At 33.1% G+C, this 26,667-nt stretch overlaps 1 protein-coding gene and 1 long non-coding RNA gene across 2 annotated transcripts in view; one reads left to right on the top strand and one right to left on the bottom strand.

The window, feature by feature from the left end:
- The window catches only part of Swim (Secreted Wg-interacting molecule), a 91,343-nt gene that overhangs the window by 42,118 nt on the left and 22,558 nt on the right, over window positions 1–26,667 (bottom strand). The window contains exons 2-3 of the mRNA XM_068768855.1: window positions 10,986–11,125; window positions 9,988–10,162 (exon numbers count right to left, since the gene is read on the bottom strand). Coding sequence (XP_068624956.1) covers window positions 9,988–10,162; window positions 10,986–11,125 — 315 coding nt within the window. The remainder of the gene's footprint in view (window positions 1–9,987; window positions 10,163–10,985; window positions 11,126–26,667) is intronic.
- LOC137925613 (uncharacterized) lies at window positions 25,068–26,015 on the top strand. The gene is made up of 2 exons (XR_011107676.1): window positions 25,068–25,376; window positions 25,698–26,015. It is a non-coding gene; the product is annotated as an uncharacterized lncRNA (long non-coding RNA).

The raw sequence follows: 26,667 nt of genomic DNA, 5'->3' as shown, positions 1-26,667 counted from the left end.
ATTTAAAATATTATAAAATTCACACTTTGTACATTAGATTGCCACTGCTTATAAAAATGTTTCCATAGGATAGAGAACACTGTCCTTTGCGTACCATAATACGACAATAAGCGTAGGGAAAAGTATAACAAACTTTTATTTACTTATTGATATATTTATTGATATTTTTATCTCCATAGACCAAATTGTCGTGTATATATATATATATATATATTTATATGTGTATATGTATATATTTATATACTTAGTAATACGACAAGAATGATTTCAAGTTGAATAAACTCTTTTAACTACAGTTTTAACAATAAAAAAACATGTCAAACAGAATCTAAAGTAGCAATAACCTCCAAGCCATTTAGAATTAGTGTTTACATCACGTACATAAAGGTCATACGGATCTGAATGAATCTAAAGAATTTACGCAAAAATATTTACGAACAGCTAGATGACAGTGGCCTCTTGAATAACAATGAAGCAGTTTTTATATAGCTTATTCGTGATCTATCGTATTCCAAACACATGAAACTTTAATACGAAATCATGTGACAGTGAAAGAAAGACACCTTGTAAAAAGTGATCACTATAACATAAGTTCAATCAATGAACTTTTTATCGGAATGCGAAAAGCTAATAAATTTTGACAGTGGAAAGTCTAGTCAGGTAGTAAACAATAATTAAATTTAATGTGTAGTAATTAGAATTTTTAACATGCTTTTTTAGCTATATTATCATTACGTTATCTTTTATCACTGAAACCTTGTATTTTGGTAAGAGTATAAACATATTTATCCATACAATAATAGACAGCAAGTGAGATATACATTTAAAACTTTACAGCTTTTACACGGAACCGGTGTGCAAGGATTGTTATTTTTTTGTTTTGTATTCGTTCCCCTGTTTTGTCTGGGACAAGGACGTTACAATGCGGATGAAAATATATATATATTTCTTTATTTTTATAAGCTCTTTTTCCCTTTTTTCCTCACAAATTCTTTCTCTTTTTTCCTCACATTCTTCACAAAATTCTTCCCAAAAATATATATATGTTACATACATATGTATGTATGTCTATGCATGTTTAAGTATGTTTGTCTATGTATGTTTATATTCGTTTGTAAGTATGTATGTTTTGTACACGTCAACTACCCATTACCAGAATTTCTACGTTTATCATACTATGGTTGTCTGCGAGAGATTGCCTCGTGTGATAAGACCGCCATTTGTACTTTTTTGTATATTATTGTGAAACTATCCAAATGTATCCTAAAGTGTACGATAAACAATATGAAACTAAAAAAATAAAAAAATCTTTCATTCTTCATGTTTTGACCTTCTTTCTCACGTCGCATTTCTTTCGTCGTCTACATTCCTAATCACATTGGATCTTATTCCGCGGCATATATTTACTAATTTTATTTATTTACAATTTTTGTTTACCTGACCAATGGTCTATGCAAGGATTGTTCAGACTGGATGCCTTTGAATTCACTGTTTAAAATAAGGAATAAAAACAACTACTCTGTAAAATAATCATAAAACAGATAAAATAGATTGTCGATAAATTCCCAGATGGAATACGGTGCAGCACTATGACATTAGCCGATGGCCGACCGCCAGAGAGTGGATTGATGGCAGATCGAACATCATACATTATCCCACCTGGGTCACAACTAAATATAACTATTGTATCATTCATGCTGAACAACACCTTGAAACACAAACCTTTCATTTGTGTACAGTTGCAAATATATATATATTCATATCTTATATATCTTTTAGTACAAGAAAAACGTGTTGACTCCTTACTCAATGATATGCTGCAATCTAAGGTTTTGGAAAAACTAAATCTTTTTTAAGATTTATTGATGATAATAATGAAAGTTTTGTCTACTACAACTTTCGGAATAATAAAGATAAAATTGATTTGTTCAACATTAGAACTTTTGATACGACTCTTATTGATCGTCAACTTTTATTAAAAAAAAATATTTTTACTATGCTTGGTGAGGTTTTGTTGTTCTGAAGGAGAAGCAAAAATAAACTCAACGACAACGAATCTATAAAAAAAGTTTAACAATGCCTATTTATGTAGATATACTTTCTGGCAGATAAAGCCTAAATAAAAACAAAATAATCAAGCCACATAATTGCGAAAAATTCTTGTTTTTTAAATATTATGTTATTCAATCATATACCTTTATCGTCGATTTACTTATGATATGCGTTTCTATATTTTATAAATGATAGTCCTGTAATATTTTTTTGGATATTATTCAAAAATCTGATTATATTCGTGTAGGAAGTATTAATCTTTTATTTATACAATTGGTTTTAACTACTCTATAGGAAAATCAGTAATAGATGTATAGGTTGAGTGGGGTGAACGTATAGTTTACTTAGTGGCAATTAATTTAAGGTACAGGCTCTCAAAAAATTTTTTTTTATTCTTTATAGGCGAAGCATTTGAACTCTGTCTCATCTGATGATAAGCGATGACGAGGTCTACGATGGTACATGCTTGCCTAGAAGGAACCTAATCACTCATGTCTTGAAGACTCCTAAGTTATAATTGCCTGGAAGTAATGACGCCGGTAGACTTCCACTCCTTAGCTATTCGCACTATCAAATTATCAAAACGCTTAATGTGGGTTGAAAGGATTTTAAAGATATATGTATACCGAGAATCTGTGTGTCATGTTGTCCGATGGAAGAAAGGAGATGGGTGAATTATTTAGTGTAATTCAGGAGCACACCTACCAAAATGCAGTCATGGCATGGTAATGGTTTCAGAAATAATAGATAATGATAATATAGCAAGAAAAAGCTTTTTCGAAATTCGAATTACTATATATTATAATACATTATAATTAAATACTATTTATTATCTGTCTCTGCAAACTTTGTAGTGTCAGAAGTTATTGGCTACTCACATTGTAACAAAGTTTAAGAGTGATCATTTTATATACGGTGATGGGAATAAAATCTATTTAGAATTATTATTAGCTTTAAAGTGAGAAATGATAACGTCATTCACTCCCTTATCTTTTAATTGTATCCAATCATTCCGTATATGCATTTCAAGCTGTCAGTACGGAATGCCCTACGGTTTTACTCCATCTAAATCAAATGCAGGTTCCACAATAAAATCTGCAACCTGTCAATTAAAATGTCCGTCGATTTAAAAGCGATTCGCAAGTTACTTATCGCGCCAATTTGTCCGTCTAACTCGACAGACAGTTTTGGGTTTCCACTTGTAATAGATAAATGATGTTCAATTCGTCCACAATTACGCGTAATCGCACGAATTGTTACGTCCCTGAACCTGTTGTGCGGTTGTTTACTTTCGTTTTGAACAATTGCCGTCAATTTATATTTTTCAATGACCTTATTTTAGCTGGCTGCATCTAATGCGTCTCTGAAAATATGGCCAAAGTTAATAGATACTAATAGATTTTTAGCAGAACTATGTCTGTGATATACTACTGTTATATAACTCTATAACTGTATTGAGCATAGTAAAATTATCACAAATAAAACTCTGGGTACCCCCTTGTCATTTACATAACTAGGTAAACATTATCATTATTTCAGCTTCAGGTCGTTCTCTACTGGAAACGACTTTCCCCACAGGTTTCCAATAGGCTTAAAACGGCATGCTATGTCTTACAATAAAAAATAATAACCAAAAAAAAAATATAAAAACAAACGCTGAAGGTCGCCACAAATAATAAACTATCAATATCTACTGCTGGAATAAGACACGTCAGAACAGGCCTGTATGAAGCATCTTCCGACGACGTTAATGTGATATATCGTCGACTGCTTAGCATATGCATCTCTCATAGACTTACATTGAACTATTTGAAAGTGTTATATGCTATATTATTAGTGATAGGCTTTCTCCATTGATTTTTAATAACATCGGCACTTGCCGAGCCGCTCCAGAATCTGAGGCTTCAGTGGATATCCTTTCATCACTATGTGGTATGTCTACTGCCACTTAAACATGCAAATATGCTAGGCTATATCGCACACTTCCGCCCATCTACGGAACTTCTCATTTCTGATACGATCTCGTAGATAAATCCCGAGCTTTTCCAACGGCTATTTAAGCTATTGTAGGTTTGCTAATGAAGGTCAGAGTGGGATTCCACGTTTCTGTACCATAGGCCATCACTGGGCGTCTGCTACTGACATGAATTTAATGACACGTGTACCGTGAAATGATTTTTTAAAAAAACCATTTAAAAAAACAAACGCATTAAAACGATTTTCTCATACTAATTGTCGCAAATAAGATTCTACGTCAATTCATACGTAAACAATGCGCCAATGCATTATTCATGTAGCGTTCAGACGGCTTCGGTGATAAATAAGAGTGAAGTTGTTTGTTGTCAGGTAAAAAATTCCAAGGTCCGATTGATGGCCGTATTTAGTTAGTCATATCGAATTTTCGCGTACATGGTCACTGTATTAAATATTCAATTAATATTAAAAGAGAAATCAGGACTATTCCTGCTAAAAAAATATTGAACATCGCTTAAAAATATTTTATATAGAGTGACAAGTGATTATGGCTGGATGGCTGGAAACAAGTGCAAAAAAAAATAAAAAAAAAACTATTACTTTTTTTACGTCATGACAAAAGTAGAACATAATTGTTTTTGAATCTTATACAGGATGATAAGTTATAGGCGTAAAAGCTAATTTATATATTTAAGGTATATAATATTATAATATTTTGTAAGGTCCACACTATCGAAAAATCAATGATTTCAAAAATAATAAATAGTTTAACATGTGGTAAAAAAAAGCATTTTAAATTTTGAATTGCTACATATTTAAATTTATTATTATTTACTTTCGATCACTGCAGAATCCATACTGCCATAAGTTACTAGCCAGTCGCATTCCAATAGAAAAAATAAATTAATGTAACATATTTCAGAGTGATCAGTTTATACAGGTTGATCGGAAACACGTGTTATGGTTTTAAAGCTTTTTTCGGACAACTATATACACTTTTACCCATAACCAATCACAGTGTATATATTTATATGTTCCATATAATATAATATTAAATAAATTTAAATATCATGTTAGTTTGTTTATTTTAGGTGTACACAGCCATTATGCTACCTAAAATCTTAAACAAATTTAAAATTTTGTAAACAAATGTAAAACGGCTCACCGAATAACAAATACATCAATTATTAAGCTATTACGTTATTATTAAAATATAATAAACACGCAAGTGATTTATTTTAAAATCATAATAAAGATTTTAATTCATAATAAAGTAGTGTGACCATGATATTATGATATAATTTTTTAATATGTATTTCGAGTAGGAACAGGCAGATTCTATTAATCTTGTATTATAAACTCTGAGTCGAATTTACTGATGTTATAATAAAGAACTAAAATAGGTATTTAATATAGTAATAGTATATAATTAAACGAGCAGTACTAGCAAAGCAGTAGAGAAGTGAGACTTGCTATAATAACTGGTTGACAAATATCTCCCTTCCGCTTTTTTGCTCTTTATTCAATGCTTTATAAAAAGTGTTACAGTGTTCGAATTTAGTTCAAATATGTGCTGTTTTGTTCGATAATCTGTTTCCATCTAGACGGCAACTTCATAATACCTCCCTCGTAGAAGCCCCCCTCCTTATTTGCGAAGAACTCGGACAGCCACTTTTCACAAACCTCTTTTGAGTTCAACTTTACACCACCAAGGGCGTTCGCCATGGACAGGAACAGGTGGTAATCACTTGGCGCTATGTCCGGGCTATATGGTGGATGTGATAAAACCTCCCATCCGAGCTCCCGTAGCTTCTGACGAGTCATCAACGAAGTGTGTGGTCTGGCGTTGTCCTGGTGGAACACTACACCCTTCCTGTTGGCCAATTCTGGACGCTTCTGGTCGATCGCCTGTTTCAAGCGGTCCAGTTGTTCGCAGTAGATGGTAGAATTAAGCGTCTGGCCATATGGGAGCAGCTCATAGTGGATGATTCCCTTCCAATCCCACCAAACACACAGCAAAACCTTCCTGGCCGTTAATCCCGGCTTGGCCACTGTTTGGGACGATTCACCGGCCTTCGACCACGACCGTTTTCGCTTGATATTGTCGTATGTGATCCATTTTTCGTCGCCAGTCACCATCCGCTTCAAGAATGGGTCGAGTTCGTTCCGTTTCAGCAGCATATCGCAGGCATTGATTCGGTCCAGAAGGTTTTTTTGCGTCAAATCATGCGGCACCCAAACATCAAGCTTTTTTTGTATCCAGCCTTCTGCAGATAGTTTAAAATGGTTTGGTGACTAACTCCCATCTCCTGGGCGATGTCACAAGATGCCATATGTCGGTCTAACTCGATGTAGTCCATGATTTGGTCGGTATTTGTCGTCACAGGTCTTCCGCCGGCTGGCTTATCCATGGTGTCGTTTTCGCTGGCTCTGAATCGTCGAAACCATTCCTCCGCGGTTCGAAGTGATAGAGTACCATCCCCCAAAACACCATTAATCTCACGGAACGTTTCTCTAGCGGATTTGCCTTTAACGAAGGAAAACTTTAAAATAGCGCGAATTTCGACGTTAGTGAACTCAATGTTTACACGTCTATAACTGTTGAACGCAATATCCAAACTAATCATGCATAGCGTCGTTTTGTAGGTTATGTCAAGACCTTTCAAATTATGTATAGTATTGCCAGATACGAGCTCTGTAGCGCTTTGTACATAGCCGCGAAATTCAAAAGACAAAAAGGCGGAAGGGAGATATTTGACAACCTTTTATGTCGCGGATTCAATTCCCCAGATGCAATTTTATATAATTCACACATTGTGAAAAAATTAGAAAGGATTGTCATCGCTCATATACAAGTTTTTAGAGGACGAACAGAAGCGTCTAATACCATACTTCGATAGCCAACCCGCCTGCCAAGCGTAGCGATTATAGTATATCCTTTGCTTTGTATATCTTTTGCTTGTTTTCCGTAGACAAAGAAAAGTAATGACAATGAACAAAACAGATGGTCAATGGAACCTGAAGTTGATGAAATAGTGACCACAGGCCCGTAAGTTCAGCTTACATCGTCCACTCACATGGTGCACAGACGAAATTATTGAGGTCGTCTGAAGATGCTAGATGAAGGTGAAGATTCATTTAATTGAATCTTTTACGGTGATAAAGTGAATATTTCTAATTGCGTTGTTCTGATCTGTTATAGAAGAGACTATACTTATTTTGTTTTGAATTTAATGATATTACAAGTTAGTGAAACAGACAAATTTATATTTAAAAGTCATGCAAAATTACAATACATTGCAAGCGCAACTTTTTGTATGAACACTTTATCTGACACTCGTCTCCATATAACACACTTCATTATTTTCTTCTTCATCATATACACGAAAACCTAAAATCTTTTTAAGGATTTGAAGGCATACAATAATATCTATCTCAATCGAAAGCGATGGTTTTTATATAAATTTTTATCCCCAATTTAAATGATTTTACAAATTAAAACTGTATTTTAATTCATTAACTTTTAATCTCAATTCATTGCAATTTCTCTTAATATTTGATTTTATTGTATATATAGTTAAGAATGCATCCTAGACTCATCTACTATTGAAATTTTTTTTGATATTGTACTTTCACTGTGTGCTATATACAGACAGTGTCATTGAATCGAAGTATATACAGTAATTTCTATAATTCACAAAAATAAACCAGATAAATCCTTGTTATAAACATCGTAAGATTCTTATATAAGCATCCTTGAAACAAACTAAGTGTTGAAAAATTTTCTCCGCTGTTTTTAATTGAAGGTGCTAATATCTGACGCGGATCAGGAGTGATGCCAGAACTAAGGTGAGACGGCCTTGACATTCCACGCCTGTTAGTACACCACTGCTGAAACACTTTTAATATGGGTCAGAAACGGTGACCATCAAAACACCGGGAAGTCTCGTTAAATTAAAAAAGTCCCATAAAATAATAACTTTTTACTTTTTTTTTAGCTCAATAACCTCCGTTTTTGGGGACCTTTTTTACCCCTGCTTTGTATGGTAGCAGAAACGTTACAAATTCGGGTAAAGTAACTTTTTAAATTTTTATTCTACATTGTATAAAATAATATAACCTAAAATCAAGTTTACTTATTTTTATTTAAGATGTTTGGACAGGTGAAGCGCAGCGTAAGAGAACGCTGGAAGCAGGATTTTTAACCGATACTATTGGAAGTCTATAGTAGAGGTTTATAGCCAGTAGTGGACATCTGATGACTGAAACGATGTTGATGATGAAGCTTTTGCTTCTTTCCATCATAGTGAAATGGATTGGCAAGTTGAATTGGCAGCGGCCAGGCCAAAAGGCACACAGAATCGATACCCGCTGGAACCTTAAGATTCTGGAATGGAAACCATAAACTGGCAAGTGCTCATTTCGGTCTTATTAAAAAATCTATGAAGAAGTCCTCTAATAATATGGCGTACTTTAAATGCAGGCGGTTTGCAAATGGTCCAAATGGTAATGTATGGGGGACCTCAAGCAGTGAAATGTTCTACGGCTGAAATTATGATGAGGATGGTCCAGGTAAAAACAAGATCTGCTCTTATCTTATACCGCGACTAGTTAACAAACTACTAACAGTTTTGCAAAATACATTAACGTAGTAATCTATCGAACGACGAAGCTCTATTGATACATTGAATATACTCATACTTCCTGTCTTACTGCAAATAGACACTTGTCTATTTGTACTCTGCCATAATTTGACAAAATTTTTGATAATTATAATTTATGTTTTGTTATTAATGTCAAATTTGTAAGCAAAAAACTTAACTTGAATGGTCTGCTGATATTTTGTGTCAAAAATTATAACGATATTAGGTTTATAATGATAAATAAAATAATAAAAGATAGAGAACTTCACTTAATTATTAGTATAATATCTAAACCAGCATTAGAAGGTTTTTGTCATCACTGTAAAATATAAGCCTCCCCCAAAGATCATGATGATGATCTAACCTAACCTAACCTAGTTACTTCTTGCGACTTTAACAATGTCATCAGTCCATCTGGTGGGGGGTAACCTACCTAATTCTGGACGACCTGCGATTGATCACCACCCGAGAAACTTTCAATCCCAACGTTGTGATTTCGAGCGATGAGCCCGCCCAAAAAGTATCGTAATTTAGTATTATCACATGGTCACCCTAGTGTGAGGACTCATTAATCATTTCTAGATATTTTAAAGCGTGCGCATATCGTAACGGCATTTTATGATTACAAGTGTCTAACACAACGCTCGTTACGACTAATTGTATGCACTATAATTATGTTTGTGCTATTTTTATTTGTGTATCTACTGGCGAACATATGATATTTATTTGTGTATTATGATCGGATATTATCAATAAATGTCTAATGAATGAATAGTATTAGCGATTTCGGAAAAAGACCTTCAATGTACACATCAGTATGCCAATTCGGGAATTCCCGAATTTAAAAATATATCAACGGAAATTCGAAAGGGTTTGCGGTAACGTTTTATAAACCGGAGTTATGCTATTTCCTGGGAAACTAATATCAAGATCCTGTCAACGTGATATTGGTAAAGATAGGAACGAGAAGTATAACAGCGAAATCTATCTATAAACTGCTGAAGGATTAAGACCTGGAAAGAGCAAACATTAGCTCATTTCTGGGGTCTGGCTGGTGAAGTTATTGTCTTTTTATGGCTCCCATATGGCTGGTAAAGTAGAATGCCATTGCAGCAAGGAGGCCTTTTAAGTTTGCTACGCGGGTCTACTCTTCAGAGCACTGTACTCTCTATAGTTAGAGAATTAGAGAAACTTAAACATTCCAGGAAAAAAGTAAAAAGAATAATTTTCTTTTTGCGTACAAACTTCATTTTTGTTTAACTGTTTTATTGGCTGTACAAAGTCTGTTGTTGCCTGTAAAGAAACTAAAGTTACTCACCATAAATTGCAGTCTTCATTCCTGGTCTGTTCGGGTAAGTAACTCTTGCCGTTGTGTTTGCACGGCTGTAAGAGGTATCCGGGGGATGTGCCCAAACACACTGGTTCGTAGTCTGGGCAGCAGTCGTCGTGAGCTCTCGTCCTGTTGCAGAACTGGTCGCAGTAGCACAGCGTATCTGTGGAATATTAACCTTTGTTACCATTCAAATGAATCTAATGCATTTTCGTGCTTTATGAATTCCACCTTTCTTAACCTGTCAACTGTCTATGGACATATATGTCTAAACTCCCCGGGTGCGTAAGGGTCAGATAATTTAAATATACAGTTTACCTAACCCTTACCCTTTATTTAAATATACAGTTTACCTTACCCTTGTTATACCTTAAAAATACAGTTTAAAATCGCTTGCTCTGAATGTACTACAGACCACAGGATCATAAACAATAATAATTTATATATCGTTTTAAAAAAATCATTTGGACACTGACAGGCGCCACGTTGCGACAAATGAAGTGTTAATCGTATAATAATTTTTAGTCCCGATAGAGTAAAATTACTTTAGAGCAATGTGTTCCAACGTTGGGCTATTAGAAAATGGACTCGACACGAGTTTAGTTAAAAGGGCTAAACTCGCAAATGAAAAGAAAACTAAAAAAATTTTTTCCTTTTTTCTTTGGATAATCTTAATTAGTTATAGTTATTTAATCAATTCTTTTATTATTTTTTGTGACATTTCTCTACGTATCTTTTTTTAGTTGTTTTTGCGTAAATTTATGTGTAAATAAATAATAAAAAAAAAAACAAATATTAATAGTAGCGCAAATCTCTAATTATATTTATAATATTATGACGAAAACCGATTTAATATTTACATTTTTTATTAATTTGTAAATAAATATTCCGATTTACAAGAGACATTTTTCGATCATTAATTATTTAAATACATTCATAATAATAGCATTATTAACTGTTTAATAACACAGGTAATATCAACTCACTCAATATCTGATGTGAGCAGGAGTCTCTTCTGTCGTTGCAGCATTCTCCGGTCCTCCCGCAGTAAGGTCCTGGCGGTAAATCTGGTCCCCAGTACGCTGCGGCCACGTAGACCAGCGCGAAGAAAACCAGCATTCGCGTTCTGAAAAAGACGTAACTTTTTAGCATTTCGTAGATTCACAGTATAGAATGGTTGGGCACTGTTCTCGGGGCTGACGCCCTACGTAGCAGGTTTAGGAAGGCCTCCTTGCTATTAAATGCATTTGTTGTCCAACCGTTTACCTTTACAGACCAGACTACACTCTCTTCCTGACGAAATTTTAGAATTTTCTGTCAACGTCTCTTTGATGCCTATTTCAGAAATGAGCTGTTCGCTCTTAAGGGGCCTAAATCAAGCAAGTTACAGAGAGATTTTGCTGTCATATCTTTCGCTTTTATATCCAAAGCATATAATTTAAGTATCATTTAAATTGTGTGCGGTCGTTAGGTATATTTATTTCGGTAACAGTGGGTCAGTAAGTGATTAAATTTTAATATTAAGGTAAAAATTTTCTATAAGAAGTACTTAATAACATATAATATAACGTAGTAGTCAAATTTATATATGCTTTATTCAAAATATATGTGTGGAATTGAACAAAATCGTCCTCTTATATTTTTTTAATATCTTACGCGTATAATATACAGGATGATTGGTTAAAGATGTTAGAGTTTTACAAGTAAAATGTATAGGTCATTTGCAGTCACTTATTATTTAGTACAACCTATTTTATAATCTATGGTATCAAAAATAATAATTTAATAAGAAAAAGCTTTTTTAAAATTCGAATGACTACATATTAAAATTATTAATCGTTTATTATCTGTCCCTCGAAACATGGTACTGCTAGCATATTTACCTGTTGTATTTCAATAAAATAAGTAAATTATCGTAATATATTTCCAAGATACCACTTTATACATGATAAGGAATAAAGTTTTGCTGATATATGAGCTATATATACCCCCCTTTAGGCTTTTAAGCCTAATACTTATCACTCTGTATTTTTATACGTGTAGAATTAACCATATAATGGTTAGAGTCACATAATAACTTTTTAAAATAATGATAGCAGTAAAAATATTAAAAATAGCGCATAGCTTCTAAATATAACAGAATATAGATATCGATGACAAAGAACACGTTTCCGTTCGGTGTCCAGTAGATTTTAAATTATAATTAAAATTAGCATTTAGATAGTCTGCTATCTCAGCCACCTGACTACTAGATATCAAGTATCTAAATCTAAATTCAAGTTAGATGTTTACATAATTAACATGCGTAGTTAATTCAAGAATTCCAGGTTTAAGAATCTAGAAATATATACTACTAATATTTACGGGTTTTTATATGATTTTTTTATCATAGTCTGATTATGTTTGTATGAGTTTTAGGCGGCAGTGCAGATATTCGGTGAACACATGCAATAGTAAAGGTCTCCTACCACTGAACTGTTTTGTCTCGTAAATATAGCTTTTTATGATTAACTGGTAATCTAACGATACTCGGAAGACAACTTTGTTAATTATAACATATTAAATTTAATTAATATATAACCTTATGTCCCTGCAGATTTTGTATCATCAAAAGTTACTGGCATGTCGCATTGAAAAATAATAAATGAATTAATTTACACTATTTCAGAGTCATCACATAACACAGGCTTATTGGAAATAGATGTAAAAGTGATTGTTGATGAAATTGTTGTATATTATTCCAAAACATGTTTCATTGTTTTTTTTATTACAATTAAACAGGCTAATAATTTCTGTCATTAAAACATCTGCTGCGACAGAAAATAAATTATTATTTAGTTTAATACGAAATAATAAGAATATTCAATGGAATCAGGCGTTACCTTGCGGAAGTCCATCCTAAGTAAGAAAAGGACCAATATTTAGCCACTTCCGCAAATGCAGTATCGTGCAACAAAGTGACTACCACTGCATGTGCGGACGTGGCAAAATATTGGTCCTTTTCTTACATACGAATTTACTATATTATCATTATGTTATTTATTATTTTTTAAACAATTGACATAAAATGAGCTATACTTTCTCCTCTTTAAATCTTTAACAGTTATATTAGTAGCTATCATTCTGTATAAAAAAATAATTTAACAAATACAAAATCAAGAGACAAAATTAGATACAAATTACAAATATGTAAACGATTCATTAATACGAAACAGACGATGCCACGTGCTATAGTTAGTGTAGCTAAATTGAAATCACCCGTGAATATAAATTGGAACGAATATATTTTTCAAAGGTAACGATGTTGTTTATTATATGCCTGTTCTAAAATCAAAAATAATCTAAACCCATTTCGAAACAAGGTCTAACGGTCTGCAACTGGGTTATAACGGCCACAGCATGCAAACTGTTTTAAAAATAACATTAATGTCAATTACCGTTGAAGATAAAGCTAAAAGCAATGAATTGGATAAATATAAAGAAATCGTGAGACAGTCCAACAGTAGCGTCATTCATATCTCAATGAAAACAAACGAGTGTGCTATAGCGCTTTATCTGCGATTAGAGCTATAGCTATTAGCGTGATCGTAAATCGCGTATGTTACATAGATTATAAAGGAAATATAAACAGAGGAGACATTCAGGTTTGAAATAAATATCAAATTTTTGCACATATTTGATGGTTCATTTATTGATTCATTTATTTTTATAAAACTTAAAGCTTTATACAATAATAATTAGAGATTATAAATATAAGAAGTCCATTTAAAAGTTTTCATAAATACATAGAACTGCTAATGCTACCATAATTCTAATATCTACATATCTGTAGCATTCACACACCGTATTCCTGGCCACTGCGGCAACAATATTTTTAAATGAAATCATTTTTCGAATTTTAATTCGAACGCCGATTTGAATTTGGACGCCATCAGTGATGTGATCGATGGTGTAACGTGTTTCGTGTAAATTGTAAATACTCTTTGAACATATGTTAACCAATCACTTCTTGCCAACGTGCTCAGGTGGTAACCTACCTCCGCACATTATACTTTTAAAATATATATTAACGTCTTTTTAACGATTATTCTCACTTAGCTGAGTAATTTTTCATGTAATTGAACTGTTATGTAACGCCAAGCATTGCTAGGTTAGCTGCAGTCGTTTAAACTATGTTATTTGCAACTTTTTTTAATGTAACACTACGTCAATATATCAAACTTATGTTTTTGCATATATCAAATGTTGTTTTGTAAGCTATGGTATATGGAGTCATTGGTTATAAATGTAAAGGCTTTAACAATTATTATATGTTCTTAACATTGATGTCTATAAGGAATGCAAAAAGTTCGTATAAGCCCTGAGAAGTTCACCGGTGGGAAGAAGCCTGCATATGTCGTCTTCGAAATTTCACATGTCTTTTGGATTTTAATAATCATAACTGTATTACAATTTTATCTAGTATAAAAATTAAAATATATAAAAACAATTAAATTAGAATCTAAATTATAATTAAAAACAAAAATGTTTAATAGCAAAGAATTTAAATTTCGAAAGGAGGACTACAGAATATATATTTTGAATAAAATAGAATGACGTAATTTTTTTTCTAATTTAGCGCCAAAAATATTTTCTGCCTACATGCGTCTATTTTTGCGCTTCTATTACTTAATGCATTAGTCGAGAGTACATCGACCCGTTTCTAAGAAGTGTTGGTAAATTCGATAAGAGCTAAAACAGCACAATGCGATTGTGTGTTCCTTTTAATTTAATTTAATTTTTTTAAAACTATATAAAGATAATGTACACAGACTATAAAGGGACATTGTTTATTTTCAATTGAAAAATAAACGGATAGCGAGATAGTGATAATTTTAGTATTTTAACGATATTTTAACCTTGAATTGATTGGTAATATCTACTCGTTTATATTTTACGAATACCAATCGAAAGTACATTTTTAAAATACACTTCACACTGTCCTGTTTCTTTTAAATCGTATCCTGTACGCTTTTTAATCTTTTAAAATAATTATTGTTAACATTAATAAATTTGACAGTCTATGACGGAATACTTTTTATTCTAACACTTATTCTTATATACTTTTTTTAATTTTAAATCTAATGTTAAAAGAATATTATTAAATCAATCTTGTTGCAGGATTCAAGAGTTTAATTTGATCTAAATCTTCGGAACTGTGATTGTTGATCATTTACCAGGTTGATGTTGATATCCAGACATTTTTAAATTTAAATGAAAAAGAGCAACTGTTGAATTTCTTCGGCTCTTCTTAGCACATCATCATTACTAGCCGGTGGTTGCTTACGGCATATAATTTTGGAGTAATTAACGATAAAAAGCGTATTTAAATACCCAATTGAATAAAGATATTTTGAATTCCAATTTGATTCAAAAACTTTTTCTGTCTATTGACAAATAACAATACATTCTACATGCTTATTCTTTTTAGTAAAAGACGGTAATTCATGAAATTCTTTTATGGATTTTCTTCAAAGGCTCTCCAAATAGCTTTTGAAAGATGTCTTAGATAATGAGTAATTTGTAATTTCGTTAGAAAATGTCCTGCAAAATAGGCGAGTCCACAGATAATATGTCTTAATCAAGCTACCTTTTTTTCTGTCATTTCCTAATGATGAGAGACCTAGAAAAATTAAACGTACTGCAGGATTTATTGCGTAGATATAAAACAAATTTGTAGCTCGAGATAACGTCAACCATTAGTACAAGGTTTTTTTTTTGGAAAGGTCACTGTAGCAAGTAACATTTTAATATTTCGTATTTAGTAGAAACATTATTCAACCAACTATACATTTTAAAAATCGATATTGGATTCTAACAATTCATTTACCAATTAACATTATGTAACTTTTCGTGGCTTTTCCTTCTTTTTTGTACAATAATAGTTATTTTCTCTGTTTTATTATTTACGATATTACATCAATAACAGTAACATAAATTGGTACAAAATACAAGCTTCGTAGCAGTGGTAGCCCAGCAATTCACGTGAATCTTACGTAATTCACACTTTGTGCATTAATTATACAGAATTACCATAGTTCACTAACGAGTTTCCAGAAGATGGGCAGCAGCGTATTCTGCATACCATAATACCACACTTCGATCGCCAACCCGTCTGCCATGCGTGGCGATTGTGGTATATCCATTATGGAAGACCTATGCCTTGCAGTGGGCGTCTATAGGCTGAAACGACGAAGATAGATCGACTAGATCTTATAGGTTCTACGTGATTTTTGATTATGCTTTAAGTGAAATCCAAATTCAAAAATCTGTCACGGTCGCTTTACTAGCGAAGAAGATGGGATATGCCAGGGAGTTTTGTACAAGATCAAATCGGAATTGAGATGCGTGGACAAATGAAAGATGAAGTAGACTACCACTGCCTACCTGCCCACTAGGGCAAGTATATCACTCGGAACATAAAGCCGCTGTGGGCTTCAGGTACGGAAGTGGAGACCATATACCTGCAAGCGTAGCGTATTATGACAGACGACCTTATTAAAGTAATCTGGTAATGTGACCCTGGATACAGATAGTTTTCAACCGGTCCTATTAGGAATATTTATATCCAACAGTGGATGTGATGACCACTTTTCGAATGTTATCGCGGATATTAACAAATTAATAATCATTTGCATAGACTTGTATATCAAATATAAAAACATGTAAGCCCATTATGCATTGTTGATTGAATTCTTGGCAAGTGCAGTGTCGCATTTAACGCAGATGCGTCCCATCGACCTACTAAACCATCAGTTAGTCATGGCTAACATTTGTTACGTCAAGATTTAATGCACTAATTGTTACGTTTGCTTCGCTGAAATATATACTAAAATACGTATTATTAATTTTTTTAATATCTTTTTTTGGACAGGACACATGGTGACTAGAACAGAGGAGATCGGTGCCCAGCAAGTGAAGCATACGTCCACATAAGATGGACAGATGACCTTGGTAAAGTCGCTTGAAAACACATATATGGACTTTCAAATAATATTATTCAAAATACATGGGGTAGGCGTAAGTACAAAGGACTTCTTGCAACTGGAAATAATAGATGGTGAAATATTTACTAACTAAAGAATATATAGTCAGTGCTTTTATTGAATAAATTAAATTGTTATCTAAATAAATGGAGCAATTTAAAAAAATGTGTAAATCGACGGGGTCGCGTTGTAAGAACGCGTAATTGTTGAAAATTAATTATTTCGGAGTAGACGTATGTTTTGTAAACAATATATAGTTAAAATTATTATTGATGGTTGACGAATATACGTAAATTGCTTGTTGGTGATTAAAGGTTGCTAGGCGTAACCTAACACGCAATTGGAAGATACACAATTGAGAATTCACGAAATTCTTAGATCCTTTAGGTGAGCGATAAATAGAGTGACTAAGATAAAGAAAAAAATAATTTTAACAGAACTCTTAATGATCATTTACTGTTTTCTAAATCTATTTTATTTTTGACTCTATATTTTTGGTTAAAGTTGTGCAGAACAGGCAGGAGTAAAACCACACAACAGCACATCTTTTATAAAAAGGTTAATTTTTTTTATTAATTCTAATTTGTATCCCTACTGTTTTTTTACAATATTTTTTTTCGCTTTTACTAAGCGCAGACAGTTGGGAGAGGGTTGCCGCTATTTGACGGATCTTTCTTCTCCCAGCTGCGAGGCACGACAGCGTTTTATAATTTTTACAATTTTCTCTTATGGGTAAATACAGCTAAAATTTATACATATTAACAATAAAATTTGTAAGTTTTACTCAAAATAGTTTAATTATACCAATTTATGTATATACATTTTCTGACAGATGTAGCCTAAATGAAATCGAAATAATAAACGACATAATTGCTAAGCACTCTTGTCATTTAAATATTATTTTATTGAATAATATGCCTTCTTTCAATTTATTTTTAATATTCAATTTCAATTTAAAAACAGTAGTCCAATAATGTTTTACGGAATTTTAATAACAAATTCTGTTTATTAGAAATGAATTAGAAATATTTTGATTTTTCTATGCTGCCTTGTAAATACGCTATGAATGTCTCCTATTTTTTTTAAGCCGAAGACCACCCCCGATGGGATCTTGGCTTCGGTAGTCACTCAATAGAAGGTTTGCTTTCTTGGCGCCTGAAATTGTTGACTCTCTACTTGGTTGGCGGCTATTGGTTGCCTAACATCTTTCCCTACACGTTCTTAACCGTCTTTGCAAAATCACTTTTTTTTTAATTGGCTTCGTAAGCTATCTGTAGCGTTCACGTCATAACGTGATACTGGCCACTACGTCCCAATACTATTAAGAGCATAATTACTAGCGTGTTCGAATTCAAATTCGAACGCCGATTTGAATTTGGACGCTATAGGAGAGTGTGGCTGCTATTGTGTGTATTATTTATTTATAAATACACGATCTTAATCACATATGGCTTTACTTTTTCCCGCGGTTAATAAGGAACGAACACGTGCTCAGGTGGTTTCACCTTGTCACCTGTATAACGCGTTTAAAGACTATTATTTTAAATTTTCATATAATTCACTGGTAATCTGTTATAATTTTTAATAACATTACAAATTGGCTGTACGCTTTTATGCCTTTGCCTCCTTCATATTAATATCATTACAACTATAAATGTCAAACCTTGTACCCTTAATACATAGCTGTTTAAATAGCAAATAAGCACTGTTATAATAAACAGCAGTATAACAGGTTACAACTGTTATGAATCAGGTTTCAAAATTTATAAAGGGAAATAACTATTACACAAGGACTTTACATGAATAATAAATTTGTTAGTAATGGATTGTTTAGAAATGTTGTGTCAATTTGTTTAGATACAACCAAGTTGCGATCGTTAAATATACACGGCAGTGACCTATTTACGAAAATTAATTTTAGAACCAACCTGTAGGTGTTTATAGGAAACCTAGATGACGAAATTACAAGGATTAGCAACGATCTAACGTCATAATAACTTTTATCGCGGAATTCCGACTATAAATTTTGCACTGTTATTTATTTATAGAATGCTCTTTTTCATCATCAATACCATATCATCCATAGAACGTCCATAGACATAGGCTTCTTTAATATTTAATAGAATCTGGCGTTACCTTGCGGAAGTCCATCCTAAGTAAGAAAAGGACCAATATTTAGCTACTTCCGCACATGCAGTGGTAGTCGTGCAACAAAGTGCACCGCCCGCTAGCCCGCTGATAAATGCGTATGCGGCAAACAATGCGAATTATACAACTGCCACAGTCAAATCACTCAACACGTGTTTCACCCTCCACGGGGCATTTTCAGGAGTTATGTTACACCGATTAGTACTCTGTGTTTGGCACTTCTTCCATAGATTTTCTATTGGATGGCGACTGGCCCTGCAACTTGCATCTGACGTCTTCCAACGAACTTAACAAGGTTGTTCTATCCACCTTGTGGGCGAACATCTTCCGCTGCGCTAAGCGGCCCGTGGTTCGCGAACGCCAAGGCTCTGGCAGACATCTGTTCTCGCGTATCTGGCCTGCCAATTGCTACTTAATGCTCTTCTTAGCGTATTGCCAATAATTTTTAAATATTTTTATTTTATCAATATTAGTATACAGATTGAAAGGCTGCTTAGTGAATACTCCATGTAGTGAGGTGGCGGATGGACCCTAGAGAGGGAACCTGAGCTGGGGTCGTCAATGTATATTCTTTAGCAGCTCGAGAAGGCCTAGGAACACAGAAGTATAGTATCCCCGCATTTGATTTGGCACAACGGTGACAAGAGATATATATTTAGTTAGATACGTTTTTGTAAAGCACCATGCGATAAATACTTCTCATCTTTTTATTTCTGAAAGCCGTGTCCGTTTTTGATGGGATTGTTAAGCTCTTTCAATACTTCTTCTTATTCTAATCTGTGCATGGACGCCCACTGGAATATGCACTGCATCCAGTGATATGCTATTTCGTCGATTTTCCAGTGTGGGGTTTATCCACGCTTATTTTACATACTATGAGTTAGATTTTAAAGGCGTTAGTAATGAAGATTCAATCGCTCTACAAAACCGAAATATCACACAACTGTGTGAGTCTTACTCTTTCAAAATAAATGACGGGTACTGTACCAGACTTTATGAGAGTTGTTAAAATTTATGCACGTGTGAAAACGTTTTAACCGCTTCCAAAATTCGGTCTGTTTATGTCCTTATCTCACAGCTGGCGTGTTCATGCACACGATTCGCCATAGCCCACTTTCGTAATCACTTTATCGCGGTGTAAACACTTTGTATTCTAATGGTGTCATTGTCGTAAGTTTCATCGTCTTACCGTGTTACCTTTTATTTAATTAAACATATGTTTTTATTCTAAAATGTTATCATTATACAATATGTCAGTTTTACGTCAAAAGTAATAAAAATTATGATACTTCTTTGACAGATTTTTATTAAAGAACGCTTCAAAATTTGCTATGAGAATAATGTTAAAAGTTTAGTTCAACATTGGAAATAAAATGTAAAATTTTGTGATGGTTGTCCAGACAAGTCTCATTTATGTCTCCCATGTTTTAACAAGGTTAATACGCCTTTATAATTGTAAATAAACTTTCAAGTTTATATTTAAAATGTATAAGAAAAATGCATTATTTTTATGCATTTGGAATATTCAAGTAGGAGCTTGTAATTCGCCTGGTAGAACAAACCTAAGATCTTATGGTTGTTAAAACAATTCATTAAAAATTAGATTTATTGCTTTATTGCATAATGTATATTAAAATTTATACCTTTTTCCAACTAGTGTAAAACACGCGTCTTAAATGACTTTTTTTATTCAAGTGTGGATCATATACGCTCCTTGCGACCTGAATGGAAAATCTTTTAAAATTAACACGTGTTATTATGTGTTTATAAATAAATATACTAAATGTTCACAAAAATATAACCAATTTTCCGAGGAAGTATATTATATATACAGTTAATTCATAGTTGTCAGTAAAACGTGCTAAGACATATACTGCTGAACATATGTTATATATCCTCCAGAGATTTGCAAACAGCATCCTTTCGATGACAAGATCGCCCCGCCCCCCTTTTGAGTGGGTGTCTCACGTTACGTTTCCCGGTCCGCGATCACCATTTCAAAATCTTAAGCCACCAGCTGCCATTCCTTCTATGAGCTATGTGGATTACCCACTACACCATAACTTGTCAATTCGCTGGATTATATCTATATAACCAATTGTAAATCTATAAATTAATATATATTTCTATGAGAACTTTTACAATACGTTTCTAGATAAAACCTATTTCCTAGTTAAAAAAAAATTTCAAGAACTTTTTTTAAAAGAACTTTCGTACACTTTTATATTTCGTTACTACACTGTTAATACCTTCTTAGAGCTCATCGTGTATGTAACGCCCTGTGCCTAGGTCCCCAAGGAAGCCTTCGAACTATGTTACGTAATGAAACTTTAGGCTAAACGCTTTCCGCGCTTTGCTCACTCATATCCGTAGTATCTATCAATCCCTATAAGACAGAAGTAAAGATCTAGATAATATGTAGACCACTTCAAAGTAACGTTTTTGCGAACAATACATTTACATAAACGCATCGAGAAACAGTCGCAAAAGAATCGATATTTTTATTACTTTAAAATTGAAATCGACGCACTACATTATGATAATAAATTCAGACCGAAATATCTAAAAAAAGAGACTAACATTGGCTTCTATAAATGGTAACATGTTGACGTATATATAACATTCTAAATTTAAAAATTGAATGGGATTCGAATTACGTTCTGCACGGCTGTCAAAGAACATAAATCAGGGACCCACTAAATGCAACCTTTTCCCATCGCTTAACGATTTACGACTTGCATGTTTTGACCATTTTAAATTTTCACGTTATTAATTGACCTCTGTCCTTATTTATAGGGGCTTAAAGTCCAGTTTGAACTGAAATTAAATTAGAGAAAATGTAAAATTAAATTTGTTGTTTTTGGTTCGGGTCTTAGATCACTTCTATGGTTTCGAAATGCCATTTTGATGTATTAAATATTGAGTAGATTTGGAATGTAAGAATTGCAAAATAAGCCGATACCAGTTGGGTTGGATATTTACATATCATATTTTATATATTTTTATTTAGTTTCACTATAAACTCGTATACAGGATGACAGGAAATAGACTCTGAACCTTTAAAGGGAAAAATGTGTAGTTGATTTACGATTATTTAATGTACGGTACAGCCTGTAAGAAAGACTATAGTTTCAAAGGTATCAAAGATGTAGGTTTTTTTAGTAATTTTTGTAAGTAAATGTAAGTTTTTTTAGTAAAAAACTCCGCCTCAAACTCTTTTAAAAAAAATTACTAACTAAAAATATTTACTATTCCCTGAAAGTTTTTCACGAACTGACTACAATATACTTAAAATTAAAAAAATGTCAGTTTTTATAATGTTATAAATAATTAACGGCTAAAATGTGTATGTTTTTCTTTTTGAAAAAATATATTTTTAATTTGGACTTAAACTCAAAGCCTTAACTTAGATCGAGTTACTTGCCCTGTATTCTCTTCTTTTAACAGCAGCGGCGATGCTTTACTTTCACAAATTACAATCATCCTATATAATACTTAGTTACTTGTCCACTCTTTTTTATAAAAATATGAAGCCATAAGAATATACCTTAGTATATTTTATGACTAATTATCACGCTATAGCTATAAAATTTTCGTGATATATTTCTTGTTCATTGAGATTATTTGGGCTATCTTAAACAGATGCGCTAGGAAAAGTCAAATGTTATCTATACATGATTCCGCTTCGTATTTAGACATTATATTTAATGCACAAAATTAATACTATTGCTAAAGAAAGGAGTATACTCGGTATTTCTTAACGAAATCAAATCAGATATGTGGAGGTCTTTAGACAAATAAAATTGACCAACATGTTGCCCAAGGGATGTGCAGGTTGAAATGGCAGTGGTCACATAGTACGCAGAATAGATGGTTGCTGTTTTATTAAGATCCTGGAGTACAGGCACGCAAGCGAACAAAGCAGGCCGACAACCTTGTCATTGTCGTCTCAAGACGTTGGATGCAAGCTTCTAAATTATGGATTTGAAATCTTTAGGGAATATCTATGTAGACCAGAGGTGGATGTCCTATGGCTGAAGTGGCGATAGATATATACTATCAATATTCAATGATATATAATATATATATATATATTAAAATGGGGATGTTTTTTTTAATTAGTGTTCGTTGTAGTAGGGGTGTATTTTAATTTTTTTTTTCAATGCCCCCCTCCAATTGGCATCCTCTCGTACCCCTATCTTGTGTGGGACAACCTTTTTATTTTCTTTCTCTTCATTTATGCATCTTATGATCTTCCATTCGGTATTCATTCCACATTTCTTCTTTCATTCTCTTTCGCTCTATGACCTTCCATTCCTCTCTCCTTACACATTAGCATTTTTTTTTCTGTTTATTTACATTCTTTTTACTTTACGTTTATTTCACATTAGCTTTATAATTTTATTTATTTACAATTTACTCACAGTTATTACTATTATTACTTATTTTTTATTTACAATTTTATTAATATTATTTAGCTTTTGTTTTTGTAAATTGCTTTTGTAATTATTGCTCTACAAAATGAGAGGTAGTCATCATTCGTCGTTTTATCTCTTATCAGGGAGGCTATTGTTTCCTCCCCGATTTTTACGCCAGACCGACACTCGAATGTATTTCAATATTGCTTGTTATTTAAGTGAATCACTTTTCCGAAACGTGCCGACAGTTGTCTGTCTGAGAACCCCGGGCAGTAACGTATTGTGGTTCCGTGAAATTTGATCTAGATGACCTTAATTTGCTATCACAATTTACTTCGAATTGCAAGTGTGTTCGAACGTTCAGATAATTTAGCATTGTTAGATATTTAGGCTATCAAATGTCGGTCTAGGAATTTTTTTAGTTCTTTTTATTGATCGTTAAAATTTGTGACGTCAATGCCTCGTAATTTATCTTGAAGCGTCAGTTTCCTAAGCTTTATTATCACTAAAAATCATTAGCACAGCAAATAGCATTCTAGCGTTTCTGCTATACGGCTATAAGTTATTTAGCTGGAATAGTGTTAATTTTGGATTTGAAATATCATAAGAAAACTTTGTGTATACCTGTTATTAACTGTTAAAATTATTATTTAATACGAGTTTTTATTAATCTTTTTCAAATGATTACATGAGTATTAAGATCATTATACAGGAATGTGTTATAAAACAGTAAATAAATCCCCACAAAAGATATGATTAACTTTGCGTTTAATAAAAGCTAGAATAAGCTTGTCTTATTCCTGGTACTAATTTTACGTACAACTCTGTGTTTCTTATACAGGCTGCCTGGTTAAGGATGTGAAAGTTTATAAGGGTTAAGGATTATTAGTCAACAACAATCTCTAAAGCGTTTACATCTATTTCTAATCATCATTTATAAACTAATTAGTCTTCAATTTTTACTAATAACTTCTAGCAGTATATAGTCTGCAATAAAATATAGTATACAATAGTGTAGTTTCTTCCTGTTTCTTCTACTCAACTATAACACCTTGCGAAGCAGAGTAAAAATAGATTTAAAAAATAATAAGAACACTGTTAAAAGTTCCTATGTCGAATAGACGTGTTTTATCTTTATCTTCAATAATTAATTTCAATACGGAGTTTTCCAAATTTCAAAAAAAGCTCTTTCTTACCTATTATTATTACGTTATTTTTTGTTTCTGAAATCACTACTTTTTATATATAGGGTGTCATACATTAATTAATAACTAAAAGGGACATATTCAACCCTTCAAAGCTTTACATCCATAACTGATCAACCTATTGTAACGTTGCAAGGTAACGTCCCATAAATCTTAGTTAAAATTTTAACCAAAAAAATATTATCACGAGAAACGTCTCATAAATCGCAATACAGCAAAAAATTGTTCAACCCTTAGCGGGTAACGGTACGTCTCAAGTGTCGTGGGGTCGTGGGAGCATGCTATTGGTTTAACGGATCTTTGTTTTTATAACAAAAATTCCAATGCGCCCGCGCACCAGCACACAGAGTTTACACCAGTGCTCGGGAGAAGGATCCAGGCCTCGGTCGCGTTCACTAGCTAGGTGTCGTCTCACGCACCGACGCACACTCTTTGTGTCGGTTGCGTTCACCAGCTATGTGTCTTCATACGCGCCGGGGCCAATTAGAATTTACGTTATAAATTCACGCCTTGGTCCTATTCATTCTCCGGGCATCATTTAGTTCACGCCACAACCTTTACATCGTCTCGCACCCCAAGGGGTAAGTATTGAACAAATATTATAAAGACATTAATATTAAGTAGCATTTATCTATAAGTTAGAGCTCAACATTTTGTCTGTGTCCATAGTTCCATCATTATGTATTCATTATTACTTTTTATTTTGTTTAATTGTTTATCTCTCCTATTATTGTTTTACATGCTTTACATTTTGTAACTCCGTTCTGACAGTAAACAATCACATCAACTGCTTTCGGTTTCTGCCCTTCCTTCATCGCAAGCCATCTCCGGGTTTACTGTCAGCGGAGCAAATTGTACATATACTTATATATGTATATCATAACGGTGACATTTATTCACAGGTGCTATCTTTACACTACAAGTTTTACACTGCAAAGTTTACACTGCGACTTTTATACTGCGAGTTTATGCTGCGACTTTTATACTGCAAGTTTTACACTGCAAGTTTTACACCGTTGAAATTATATCGCCGTGCACCGGAACCGACACATACTGCAACCTATCGGCGCTCCCTGCTCTCGACTTGCTGCCGCCTGACCAGTCCTGGGAGATCGTGCAGCTGCCTACCACCACCATCAGGGGAGTACCGAACTGCGGTGCAAAATTAGACCAGGCCTTCTGCCCACTACCCTTAATTAATTAAACACATATATATTTTTCTTTGTGTGCCTTTTTATCGCCATCAACCACTACCTATTTTAGTTAATTATAAATATATATATTTCTACTTATTAAACGGCACACTATATATATTTATTTAAACTTTTCTTTGACAGAATTTTTAATTTACATATAATACATTGCGTAAACAGCTCAAAAATAATGAAGATATCCATTAAAGTGAAAGGCTACGTTAACATCTATCAGTTGACAGAATTTTTAATCGCATAAGTCGCGGAACTACTTGTTCGATAAATCACAAACAACATAAAGGCTCCATTTTGGTTATGCGATTTAAACTTAAAAGTCCGTTGTAACCTCATATCTAATCATACATTATTTTGCCGTGTTTTGAACTAACATATATGCTACGGGGCCCTTCGTTTTTAAATAGTATCTTACTCAAATCTAGATGTGAATTAAAACAACTAGTTACTATTTAAAAAAAAAAACAAATGTATATGAAAGTAACAAGCGTGATCAAATATAGCATGAATATTAAAAAGCTATTGTTAGTGAAGCGAAAACGTTATATGTAACTGGGACGGGATTACGTTATCAACTAGTTCAAAATAAAAAATAATTTAAACCACCGCTTATATTGTGCTACTGACATATAAAAATACAATATTTTAATAAAAAAATACTTGT

The sequence above is a fragment of the Battus philenor genome, unplaced genomic scaffold (assembly GCF_028537555.1).
Source record: "Battus philenor isolate CCGP_79_NKW_IND1 unplaced genomic scaffold, ilBatPhil1.0.hap1 SCAF_27, whole genome shotgun sequence".
NCBI classification, from domain to species: Eukaryota; Metazoa; Arthropoda; class Insecta; order Lepidoptera; family Papilionidae; genus Battus; species Battus philenor.
Note: the sequence above shows the minus strand (reverse complement) of the source record. Positions and strands in the feature narration are given on the sequence as shown.